Raw genomic sequence first — 13,496 nt, 5'->3', positions numbered from 1 at the left:
CACTATCCTAGCCTTGGCCTTATTATGCTACGTTAGCCTTTAGTGAATGACACTATCCTAGCCTTGGCCTTATTATGCTACGTTAGCCTTTAGTGAATGACACTATCCTAGCCTTGGCCTTATTATGCTACGTTAGCCTTTAGTGAATGACACTATCCTAGCCTTGGCCTTATTATGCTACGTTAGCCTTTAGTGAATGACACTATCCTAGCCTTGGCCTTATTATGCTACATTAGCCTTTAGTGAATGACACTATCCTAGCCTTGGCCTTGTTTTGCTACATTAGCCTTTATTGTTTACCATGCTACCTAAACCTCTACTGTATAACACTGCCATAGACTTTCCCATAGTAGTCTTAAGATATGATGGATTTTTGTATGGTATATGTTGCTCTGGCACAATTATAGTTTGTATGGTCACGTTAAGATATGATGAAACCTTTGGACAGTCTCAGGACCAGAAGAAAATATCCCTTTTCAGAGAGTACATTTTTAAGAGGTGTTATTTTTAGTAGAAAGAATCAGTTCTGCAGCTAGACAATTGTTCAGTTATAAAGGATTTCTTCTTGTCAGGAGTTCTTGTTGAGAGAGATACATTCTTCTGTTCCAGTAGCTATCCCATAATTCGAAAAGTGTTCATGAAGTGTATAACACAAATTCACAAAATAACAAAAGTTGAAAGACCTTTCTCTTATATTGATATTAATGAAGTAAGCTAAAACAAATATATTTGCAGGAGGAAAAGAAGAGTTTTAAGGAGAAATTACAGGCAGCACAGGAAATCTGCCTACAAGTTCAGGAAGGTCTAGACATTGTGGCCTCTCTGGGAGAGAGAGTGAAAAAGTATGTGCCTTTTGTGTTATAGGAGGTTCTAATATTATTGATAAGTTCTCTTATATTGTTAGATTGCCATCTTGGCTGCAAATATCTCACAATAAATTTACCAATTATGTAATTTTTATTTGATTCACATGCCTGTCTTACCATATATTTCTATCTAGGCGACTGCAATAGCAAATTTCCTCCCATAGGAATAGTTAAGTCAGATTTAAACAGTTTGTATCTTTTGATTCATAGGATGGGAATGTTTCATTGTCAGCAGAATTCGCAGAGGCCATATGAATCAGAGATATTGATATGTATCAAAGAATTTTCCATTGGTTAAAACAAAATTACAAAATTTTTTTATCTATATTCTGTTTACAGAAAATGGGTTAAAAAACTTAATATCCTGACTTTGAAGGTTTAACCAAATCTCTGTCTATTAACTAAGGGTTGAGTTTTACTGTTTAGAAGGAGTCCAGAGTTTTGTGATCGCCCTTTGTCCGTTGTCGTCCATCCATCCGTCGTCAACAATTTGACTGTTAACACTCTAGAGGTCACAATTTTGACCTAATTTTAATGAAACATGGTCAGAATGTTACCCTCAATAAAATCTTGAACGAGTTCGATATTAGGTCATCTGGGGTCAAAAACTAGGACACCAGATCAAATCAAAGGTAAAGCTTGTTAACACTCTAGAGGTCACAATTTTGGCCCAATCTTAATGAAACTTGGTCAGAATGTTACCCTCAATAAAATCTTGGACGATTTCGATATTGGGTCATCTGGGATCAAAAACTAGGTCACCAGGTCAAATCAAAGGAAAAGCTTGTTAACACTTAAGAGGTCACAGTTTTGGCCCAATCTTAATGAAACTTGGTCAGAATGTAACCTTCAATAAAACCTTGGATGAGTTCGATGTTGGGTCATCTGGGGTCAAAAACTAGGTCACCAGGTCAAATCAAAGGAAAAGCTTGTTAACACTGTAGAGGACACATTTTTGACTATATCTTCATGAAACTTAGCCAGAATGTTATTCTTGATGATCTCAAGGTCCAGTTTGAATCTGGGTCATGTAGGGTCAAAAACTAGGTCACTAGGTCAATCAAAGGAAAAGCTAGTTAACACTCTAGAGGCCATATTTATGACCATATCTTAATGAAACTTGGTCAGAATGTTAATCTTGAAGATTCATAGGTCAAGTTCAAATCTGGGTCTGGTGGGGTCAAAAACTAGGTCACCAGGTTATATCAAAGGAAAAGCTTGTTAACACTCTAGAGGTCACAATTTTGGCCCAATCTTAATGAAACTTGGTCAGAATGTTACCCTCAATAAAATCATTTTGACCCAATCTTAATGAAACTTGGTCAGAATGTTACCCTCAATAAAATCTTGGACGGGATTGATATTGGGTTATCTGGGGTCAAAACTAGGTCACTAGGTCAAATCAAAGGAAAGGCTTGTTAGTCCCCTACTGGTTGAAAACCAGTTTCGGGGACTATAGGAATGCGCTTTTCCGTCATTCCGTCCGTCCGTCCGCAATTTCGTGTCCGGTCCATAACTCTGTCATCCATAAAGGGATTTTTATATTACTTGGCACAAATGTTCCCCATGATGAGACGACGTGTCATGCGCAAAACCCGGACCCCTAGCTTAAAGGTCAAGGTCACAATTGGAGGTCAAAGGTCAACAGGGCTTTTTTCCTGTCCGGTCCATAACTCTCCCATCCATGAAGAGATTTTAATATTACTTGGCACAAATGTTCCCCATGATGAGAGGATGTGTCATGCGCAAATCCCGGACCCCTAGCTCAAAGGTCAAGATCACAATTGGAGGTCAAAGGTCAACAGGGCTTTTTTCCTGTCCGGTCCATAACTCTCCCATCCATGAAGAGATTTTAATATTACTTGGCACAAATGTTCCCCATGAGAAGACGACGTGTCATGCGCAAAACCTGGACCCCTAGCTTAAAGGTCAAGGTCACAATTAGAGGTCAAAGGTCAACAAGGCTTTTTTCCTGTCCGGTCCATAACTCTCCCATCTATGAAGGGATTTTAATATTACTTGGCACAAATGTACCTCATAATAAGACGATGTGTCATGCACAACTTTCAGACCCCTAGCTCAAAGGTCAAGGTCACACTTAGCAGTCAAATGTTAACATAGCATGAACAGGGTCTGTTTCGTGTCCGGTCCATAACTCTGACATTCATTAAGGGATTTTAATATCACTTAGCACAAGTGTTCCCCATGATGAGACGACGTGTCATGCGCAAATCCCGGACCCCTAGCTCAAAGGTCAAGGTCACAATTGGGGGTCAAAGGTCAACAGAGTTTTTTTCCTGTCCTGTCCATAACTCTGCCATCCATGAAGGGATTTTAATATTACTTGGCACAAATGTTCCCCATGATGAGACAACATGTCATGCGCAAAGTGCAGACCCTTAGCTCAAAGGTCAAGGTCACAATTGCAGGTCAAAGGTCAATAAGATGTTTTCCCAGTCCGATCCAGAACTCTGTCATCCATCAAGGGATTACAATATTACTTGGCATAAATGTTTCCCATGGTGAGACGACGTGTCATGCGTAACACCTAGTACCCTAGCTTAAAGGTCAAGGTCACACTTTGAGATCAAAGGTCAAGAGGATTTTTTTCCTGTCCGGTCTATAACTTTGTCATGCAAAGCAGGATTTAGATATCAGTTGGCACAAATATTCCCCTGGATGAGACAACATGTCATGCGCAAGAACTAGGTCCCTAGGTCTAAGGTCAAGGTCATATTTAGAGGTCAAAGGTCAAATTCAAGAATGACTTTGTAAGGAACATTTCTTCTTCATGCATGGATGGATTTTGGTGCAACTTGGACCAAATGTTCACCACCATGAGGCACCCTTGTTTTTAGAATTACGTCCCTTTGTTGTTACTATAAATAGATTTTATTGTAACTTTTTTATTACTGGCGGTAGAGAAAAATCGAGACCACTTTTCTGAGGTACAGCATGCATGTTACATCCAATTTTTAGGTGTATTTTTTTTTTTTAAGATTAATTTCCCTTTGTTGTTACTATAAATAACTTACATGATAACATTTTTATAATCAGCCAAAACAATTCAATATGAAAACAACAGTGGGTCTTTATATATGCACATTTTATATATGCATGGCAATACTTCATTCACTTGTTAACACTGTAGTGGCCACATTTATGACCATATCTTAATGAAACTTGGTCAGAATGTTAATCTTGATGATCTATAGGTCAAGTTTAAATCTGGGTCAGGTGGGTCAAAAACTAGGTCACTAGGTCAAATCAAAGGAAAAGCTTGTTAACACTCTAGAGGCCACATTTATGACTGTATCTTTATGAAACTTAATCAGAATGTTAATCTTGATGATCTTTAGGTCAAGTTTGAATCTGGGTCATGTGAGGTCAGAAACTAGGTCATGGGGTCAAATCAAAGGAAAAGCTAGTTAACACTTTAGAGGCTACATTTATGACCATATCTTAATGAAACTTGGTCAGAATGTTGATCTTGATGATCTTTAGGTCAATAGGTCAGGTGACCAATACAGGGCCTTCATGGCCCTCTTGTTTCTATTAGAATCATTGTTTTGTCTTTATACTTTTGTTGAAAATTCAGTTATTATTGTTTTTCAGTGCATTTACCTGGTCCGTTCCGTGGCTGACCACTCTGGCTGTGATAGTGTTAGCCCTTGGTGTAATCATACTGTACCACATTCCATTGAGATGGCTCATTTTAGCATGGGGTAAGTTTTAAACCTCTACTACAGTCAAACTTCACTTGCTTGAACTCAGATTATTCGTTCACCGCCCTTCGCTCGAACTCATTGTCGGTTCCTGGCAAAATATCTGTATAATGTTTATTTTTTGATTGATGTCATTAAGAGCAGTGTACTCAGGTGAGCAATATATGACCGTCATCACCTTCTTGTTTCGTCTTTCCATAGTACATAACTCCCCATTAAGGTAAAAAGGTACCAAGTATTGATAAAGGTTATGGTATCTTTTTGCATTAATGGGGCAAAAATAAAAGTTGGATGAATTTCAGTATTTGACATTTTTTACTATTTTGATAAATGGTTAATAAATTATTTATTTAAATATTTACTTCAGTCAGGCCCAGTATGGTTTTACTATGAAATTGATACTTTTCTCATTTCAGGTATCAACAAATTCACAAAGAAATTACGAGCACCAAATGCAATACCAAACAATGAAGTGTTAGATTTTCTGTCTCGTGTTCCATCAGATAAGGAATTGGTAATTAATTATAACTCCATTATTGAATTGATTTCCAATCGCTTTGTTTACCATAGGTTATTACCGGTACCTTATTTGGATAATAGCCTGTTCACATTTTGAAAGTTTTCAGCAAGATTCTTGTGCAGTATGGTAGTAATAGAACTTCCTGGGTTTAAATAAGAAACCAAAAATAATTATTTTAATTTTACATTAAGTTGTTAGTCACCCAGGATAAAGTTAACTGGCTGACTAAAATGGTATACACATGTTTAAAGATGAATGAGTAATGGAGGAGTGGCATAGAATCTGCTTCTTCTTGTCTTTGTTGTTTTTTGACACCCATGAAGGGGCACATACAGTAATCACATGACTCTTTGTGTGCTTGTCAGTTTGTTAATTATTTTGTGTCTATGCTGTGACATTTACAGGGATTCCAATTAAACATTACACAAATGTTAAACATGATATAGAAGTATGTGGTTGCAAGAGTCATCTGTACCTAAATGATTGAGGTCACAAGCAAAGCACTAGTTTCATACCATAACTCTATATCAGAGGTGTAATTTCAAGTACATGTGTGTTTCACAAACACGTTTTGTTCATATGAACATCAAGTTGATTAAGATTCATGTCACAAAGTTAAAGATATACAGTGACTTTCTTTCACTAAAATATTTTATATTTATATATTTACTTCAGATGTTGAAAATCCTCATCATATTATATTTAAGTTTATTAAGTATGAGAATTAATTGTATGTGTAGAGTTTCATTCATAATTGCATGTCATGCAGTATCAGTCAGTTGTTTACACAAAGTCAAGTTTTTTTAGTGACAGTACACATTTATACTGTGTTCAGCTATACAGTACACATTTATACTGTGTTCTGCTATACAGTACACATTTATACTGTGTTCAGCTATACAGTACACATTTATACTGTGTTCAGCTATACAGTACACATTTATACAGTGTTAAGCTATACAGTACACATTTATACTGTGTTCAGCCATACAGTACACATTTATACTGTGTTCAGCCATACAGTACACATTTATACTGTGTTCAGCCATAGATGTGTACATCCTGCATTATTTTTAACCTGATGTGTAGTACTGCTAATACATATAAACTCGTTAATTTATGTTTACTTAAAGCGGAATTATGAGCATTTTCAAGTAAATGTCGAGCTGAAATAGATGTGTGTGTAAAAAGGATGGACGAAATAATAGCTTTTCACCCAATATACCAAACTCTTCCTGTTACCAGTACGGAACGATAATTTTCCAAATATTACTTTTTCTAATTTTGACTGGGGCAGTCTTTTTAAGAAAAATCAAACTTTATGAAGGAGTTGCTTCCCTTCAACTTCAGAAATCTCTATCTATAGGTAAGGGAGGTCTGTGCGTAGAAGATTTAAGAAAAGAACTATTATTTTATTAGTCCAATTTCTTTATTTCTAAAGCATCAACTTCAAATACTTATACAGTATTATCGTTAATATAACACAATTAAATCACAGCAACCGAAAATTGCTTTTATAAAACATTCACCAAAAACACACTATGAGCAGTAAGATGCGTATAATGCCACTTTAAACTGTATGTAGCATTTGATCATGTGTTCAAATATAAAATTTGGGTCTAGTACATGTTTAAATGATCTCACAATAATATGTGGCAGACACCCTCAAAGCTAGGTTACTTGCAATGTGAAATGTATCTATGTCTGTTTCAGGTACAATTTAGAGAATTGCGGCCGGACATAAACACAGTACCATCCAGAAAGAAAACCAGATAGTGTGTCTCAAATGAACTTGTATCCAGCTGGAACTAGAAATCCATTCCATTTTAATCTCCACATATTTTTTATTATTATGTATATAAATGTTGATGGAATTTTGACACTTATCTCTCAAATGTTTGGTTATATGTTTAAGTAAACATGAGCCAATGTAATGAAAGTACAGTTTGAAGACCAGTCTGAAAATTACAGTATTTGATTGGTTGTTTTTTAGCACTGTCTAAATATTGACCAATGGCAATGTTGCATTTTGAGACTGGTCACCATTCTCAGTGTTAGAATCTTGAAGCCAAGTGTTTGTTGCTGGTTCAACAGGTGATTGGTTCCAGTCCTGGCAGGGAGTGTTCAAGAGGAGGAGTTTGTATTTAAATTTGTATTTCCAGTGTTTAAAAGCTTCTCAATGTAGTTGCCTTTACAGAACTATCCAAATGTGTAAGAAAAATATGCATTTCAAATGCATGCTCATGTTTGTTTTGATAAGTGTGCAATCCATGCAATTCATCATATTTTGAATACCCTTCCCCTATCTCATTCATTCGTTAAAAACTTCATTGGTGACGGATGGTTGGAAACCAGATTTTTTGTTGCAAGTTTTAAAAAAAAATGTGTGTAATGTTTTCAGCATTTCATTTATTTTGAATGAGAGAATAGTAACAAAGTTCCCTAAATATTACAAATGTTGATTGTTTAAGTTACTTTTTCACAGAGTTGAACATTTTTCTAATATCTTCCTTTACACATAGTTTCATATAAAATATATAGATATGTGACATCGGGGGAAAAAAGAAGGAATCGAAAACTTTTACTAAAAATCTTTTACAAATCCAATGTAGAATGTAGATTTCATACGCATTCAAAATATTTTACTTTTTCAAATTGTTTTTTATGTACTTAACAAAGTTACTTTTGTCAGTAAATCTTTACAAAAGGCCAGTTTTACAAACAAGTATTAAAACTTTTGAGAGTATTTTCTCTTCATTGGATGTAAAAAAAAAACAGTCCTCACTAATCATATAATATGGCAAATCATGAATGTTTTATTATCAAATCAATTTCATTAGAATCAATTTATATTATTTTTTTATTTAGTTTGCTGTACTTGAAAATTCTTGCTCTGTAATTTTGGGTCCCAGGTTATGAAACTGATTATGAAAACCTGGCATTTGATTGGTTGATTCTGAACTTGAAATTGACCAGTGGCAGAACAACAATTTAAGACTGGTTTGTAACCTTGAAACCCAACTTACCATAAATGACTGTATAGTTTGCAAGGTTTTTTCTTTTCGATACAAGTTGTACCATAGAGACTTACTGTACAGTCATTTATTGTGGAATGAACTTGTTCAAACAAAGAAACTGTAGCATATGAAAGGTAGATAATATCAAGGAAATGAACCTGTGATAATAGTCATTAATTTCTTTCCAGTTATATATTCTCAGAGCCACAAGCTGTAATGAAAAGCCATGTGCACTATGAGCTACTGTATGTTAACAACTAAAGAATTCCAAAACGGCATATAAAAGTGTCAGTTACTGTTACAGCTAATTATCTTAGGAGCACAACTTATTCACATGCTAAATTACTTATTCATCAGATATCCTGTGAAATGAAGCACTATAGGTGCATTATTTTAGGATTTCTTTGATTCTATTAACCATTTGCCTCTGGTCTGACCAGGAAACAACAGAGTACTTTTAGAAGTGGGTGTTTAGCTGTCCTATTTCCATTTTCGAACTAGACTCACACAGATCTAGGATTAGCCTAGGGTTGGGTCTAGAATTGGGACAGTAATCAATCCATGTTTTGTTTCTGCTGCAAGGCTTTTGGTTTTATGTTGGGACTTCAGAGCTGCACACAATCTCTGACCGAGTAAAAAGTTCCTCATTTATTTACATTTGGGTGTGAATTGCCTAGAGCCCAATGTTATAAGACCAGTTGACAAATCCTGCATTTGATTGGTTGTTTCTGAACATGAATTGGAAATTGACCAATGGCAAGGCTGCATTGTTGGACTGGTATCAGAATTTATTTTTGCAGGATGTTAGTTTTGATCATCTTGAGACAAGTGTTTGTGCATTATGGCACTTCAAAAGAAAGTTCTATGTCATTTCTAGTTCAGCTATATGAAGTATATGGGGGAGTATTCCTACTGGCCGCAGCATCCACATCATTTGGGGATATTAATCACTCCAGTGATAGCTCGTTTTCTCAGATATGCCCTATATCGCTACCAAGGGTCAAGCATGCTGTTTCTTCTAACAGCTCTTGTATACAAGTTGATTCTATGATACAGAGGTAATTATAAAAAGATCTGTCAATAAGATGATCAAATAGGCCACTTTAACAAAGTACAGTTTAAATAAATCATTTTGAATTATAACAACAGTCTGTGAACAGTTGCTTTAGTTTCAAGTGAATCAAATTGTTTTAGATCCTGACAGAATTTTGTCATAGATTTCCATTGCAATTGTTTGTTCCTATTTATACTGCTTCTAGTCTTATAAGTCGGGTAAATTAATTATTTATTGTTCATCAAAAGTTTTTTTTTTCCTATTCAAATTTTAAAAAAAAATTTTATGTATTAAAGTATGTCTTGTTGATATTAAATTCTGCAATTTCTTAAGCTAGTCTGTTCGGGAGACAATCAAAATCCCCTTGATCAAAATCCCCTACTTTGAAAAATGACAGGGTGTTACAAAATCCCCTTCATACTTTTGCAGGGGGTATCATAATCCCCTCTATGATTTTTACTTATTTCATCAAGTTCAAATACAACTATATACAACTTAAAAGTCTATTGCAAAAAGCACGTAAATACAATGCCTTTAGCAAACATAATATAATTTGGAGCACTGATATCTATATATCTATAATGTTAATCACAGAGGGGATTATGATACCCCCTGCAAATGTGTGAAGGGGATTTTGTAACACCTAGTCATTTTTCAGTGGAGGGAATTTTGATATACACTCAGTCTGTTCACTGCCTGCCATTGCCATAACATAATTTTTTCAGTCTGACCTTTTCTTATAAACTTTTAGTATAAAATGATTTTGTAAAGTTTAAAACTTTAGTTTTGACTTCTGTGACAAGGTCAGAATGAAACATCAGAAATCTATAAAAAATATTACCTAAAGCCATTAGAAATTTATTGCTTTATTATCATCCCTGCCAGCCCACAATTGTTTATGCTTTGTTTTCTGAAATACCACATTAGATTTTTTCTTCAGGATAAGATTTGTACTTTAATAAGTATTTTTGTTGTTTTATGTTATTTTTATCCAATATTAATTTAATGTATACTCTTCTTATTTTTTTTATTTTAGTACATCTATTTGTATGTTTTACACAGGGTATTATCAGTTATCAGGAATAAAGGATAAATAGAGAATATTAGGTTACTGTCTTTCTTAACTTATGTTTATCCACCGAGTTGGAGAAAGGTTTATCCGTCCGAGGCTTGCCGAGGGGGATAAACCTTTCGGAGACGAGGCGGATAAACTAATCTATTTATTCTGCAGTCAATAAAATCTGTGTATAACGTATATTTACTTTCAAAATGTTTTTTTTTCTATACAAAAATAATCCTGAATTTCACTCACTTGTGAATTCCTATGCCCTACAACCCCCTTGTCTGTTTGATCCAGTTACATACAATTCCTTACAATAAAACATTATTTCATGCCTCATACTTTGCCTTTTGAAGTTCTGTGTATTATAAATCATCGGTGCTAACAGGGCATTCGCGTACAAAACAAGCAGAATGGTTTTGACTCGGATAAAATACAGCCGAAAACCACGCTTGAGATGAATTCAAATGCCCGCAGTCTTAAATTTACTTCATTTTTGTACAAGACAATGTGAGTTAATGAAATTCCTTCCACCATGAATGGTTTAGATCCAATTATTACAATAAACGACTGCTTAAATCTGGTTATTTGTGTAAATTTCTAACTAAAAATGAGTGAACGCCAAATAAACAAAGTCAAGGACGATTCACTCAGACTTTAAAAACCGTCACCGTACCATTCCGTATGGAGGTTTACTAGGATAGAGTGAAACAGTTTTTTAATTTTTTTTACCGTGGCTGTCCTCATAAAATGATGAAATGTTTGAGCTTTAAACTCTTAGCCCAGTTTACATTGCCTATAGCACATATACTTGAAAAAGTAGTCCGTCAGTTGCATTGACAGTATAAACCTCAAGTTTACACAGCAGGCAGATATCGGACTGATAATTGCATAGTTGTAGGATAAAGTCCTCCCCCACTCACTCATTTTAAGGGAAATTTGGATGATAATCTAGCAGTTAATTTATATTGGCCAAATTTTAATTTTATATCAAAACTATATTGTTTAGATCTGTAAGATTGGTATTTTTGGTTCTTTTTTGGAATCTTGTGAAGTATTTAAGAAAGAATCATTGTACATTTGTTCTCAAATTATGCAATTACTTGATCAAGAATATATACATATATTATATAGTTATGCAGTATATATTATAGAATAATGATATAAATGTTGCTTTTTCTCATTGCATAATATATAAATATCCTTTAATCTTTATGAAGAAATAATTTATAATATCTCGAGTGTGGTGCCATAAACACTGTACAAAGATAATCACTACATTTAGTGGCTGGGTTTGAATTCCTTATTTTATACCGTCTATATGCCCTTTTCCCGTTATTCCGAGCCCCTTAACCGGTATTTCAGTTCTGGTCTGTAACAGATTTAAGTTTCAAAAGAATATTTTCTATAGTTTGATACTCCGACATCTAAACCTAAAAAATCCCCATGAAGAAAAATTCTAAGGATTGTTGTCGATGAATAATCCAGGCTTTCACATGATGAGACTCACCCTCTGAAACAGCCAGATGCTTTCTCATTGAACCGAGGCTTGTGATAATTTGTACTAGCTCTCAAAAACTAAGGCTTTTTTTGAAAAAGTTCTTTTTATACACCCGTTTGAAAAACGGGACGTATTATGGGAACGCTCCTGGCGGGCGGGCGGGCGGGCGGTGTCCACAGACCTTGTCCGGAGCATATCTTCTACATGCATGAAGGGATTTTGATGAAACTTGGCACAGTTGTTCACCATCATGAGACGGAGTGTCATGCGCAAGAACCAGGTCCCTAGGTCTAAGGTCAAGGTCACACTTAGAGGTCAAAGGACAAATTCAAGAATGACTTTGTCCGGAGCATATCTTCTTCATGCATAGAGGGATTTTGATGAAAGTTGGCACAATTGTTCATCATCATGAGAAGGAGTGTCATGCGCAAGAACCAGGTCCCTAGGTCTAAGGTCAAGGTCACACTTAGAGGTCAAAGGATACAAGAATGAAAACTTTGTCCGGAGCATTTCTTCTTCATGCATAGAGGGATTTTGATATAACTTGGCACAAATGTTCACCACCATGAGGCGGAGTGTCATGCGCAAGAACCAGGTCTCTAGGTCTAAGGTCAAGGTCACACTTAGAGGTCAAAGGATACAAGAATGAAAACCTTGTCCGGAGCATGTCTTCTTCATGCATAGAGGGATTTTGATATAACTTGGCACAAATGTTCACCACCACGAGACGTAGTGTCATGCGCAAGAACCAGGTCCCTAGGTCTAAGGTCAAGGTCACAATTAGAGGCCAAAGGTCAGATACAAGAATGACTTTGTCCGAAGCATTTCTTCTTCATGCATGGAGGGATTTTGATGTAACTTGACACAATTATACACCATCATGAGACGAAGTGTCATGCGCAGTTCCCTTCTTTCGAATTACTTCCCTTTGTTGTTACTATAAATAGCTTATATTGTAACTTTTTCATTACTAGTCATAGGGAAAAATCGAGACCACTTTTCTGTAGTACAATATGCATGCTACATCAAGTTTTGAGGTGTATTTTGACCAGTCTTATCCTGGTAAAGATTTTTGTGAGGACTTACAATTTTTTTTTTGATTTTTTTTTTTTTTTTTTTTTAAGATTAACTTCCCTTAGTTGTTACTATAAATAACTTATATTGTAACTTTTTTAAAGTTGACCGTAGGGAAAAACCAAGACCACTTTTCTGTGGTACAACATAGATGTTAATTTCCAATTTTAGGTGTATTTTAAGGTATCTCTACCTGGTACGGAGTTTTTTTTGTGGACTTACAAAAACAAAACACTTAGTTATTACTAAACAACCACAAAGTTAAAATTCCATTTGCAAATACAGGTGCTAGAGTAAAGAAATTTGCTGTGACGGGCGTATATTGTGACATTCTTGCACTCTTGTTTAAAATTAAGAACAGATATATAATTGTGTTTGCAGACAAAAAAGTTTTACAATACGTGGTTTCTGTTTTCTGTAAGAAGGTTATATATTACCCCAGTGATTTTAGATAAGCAAATTTTGTGACAAAATTTTCCGTTCTTATATTTCTATTTTAATGTGAGTAATACTATTTTCTTTTCATGCCTCCGAAGGGAGGCATATAGTTTTTGAACCGTCTGTCAGTCTGTCGGTCTGTCAGTCTGTCCGCAATTTTCGTGTCCGGTCCATATCTTTGTCATCGATGGATGGATTTTCAAATAACTTGGCATGAATGTGTACCACAGTAAGACGACGT

The 13,496-nt window shown here is 35.2% G+C and overlaps 1 protein-coding gene across 2 annotated transcripts in view; it reads left to right on the top strand.

Moving 5' to 3' along the window:
- Window positions 1–10,147, top strand: part of LOC123566166 (multiple C2 and transmembrane domain-containing protein 1-like) — a 69,544-nt gene extending 59,397 nt beyond the window's left edge. For both annotated transcript variants that reach the window (XM_053550132.1, XM_053550131.1), the window contains 4 exons: window positions 736–842; window positions 4,482–4,591; window positions 5,008–5,105; window positions 6,825–10,147. In XM_053550132.1, coding sequence (XP_053406107.1) covers window positions 736–842; window positions 4,482–4,591; window positions 5,008–5,105; window positions 6,825–6,887 — 378 coding nt within the window. In that variant the 3' untranslated portion in view covers window positions 6,888–10,147. The remainder of the gene's footprint in view (window positions 1–735; window positions 843–4,481; window positions 4,592–5,007; window positions 5,106–6,824) is intronic.
- The last annotated feature ends 3,349 nt before the right edge of the window (window positions 10,148–13,496 follow it).

This window comes from Mercenaria mercenaria, chromosome 8 (assembly GCF_021730395.1).
Source record: "Mercenaria mercenaria strain notata chromosome 8, MADL_Memer_1, whole genome shotgun sequence".
Lineage (NCBI taxonomy): Eukaryota > Metazoa > Mollusca > Bivalvia > Venerida > Veneridae > Mercenaria > Mercenaria mercenaria.
Note: the sequence above shows the minus strand (reverse complement) of the source record. Positions and strands in the feature narration are given on the sequence as shown.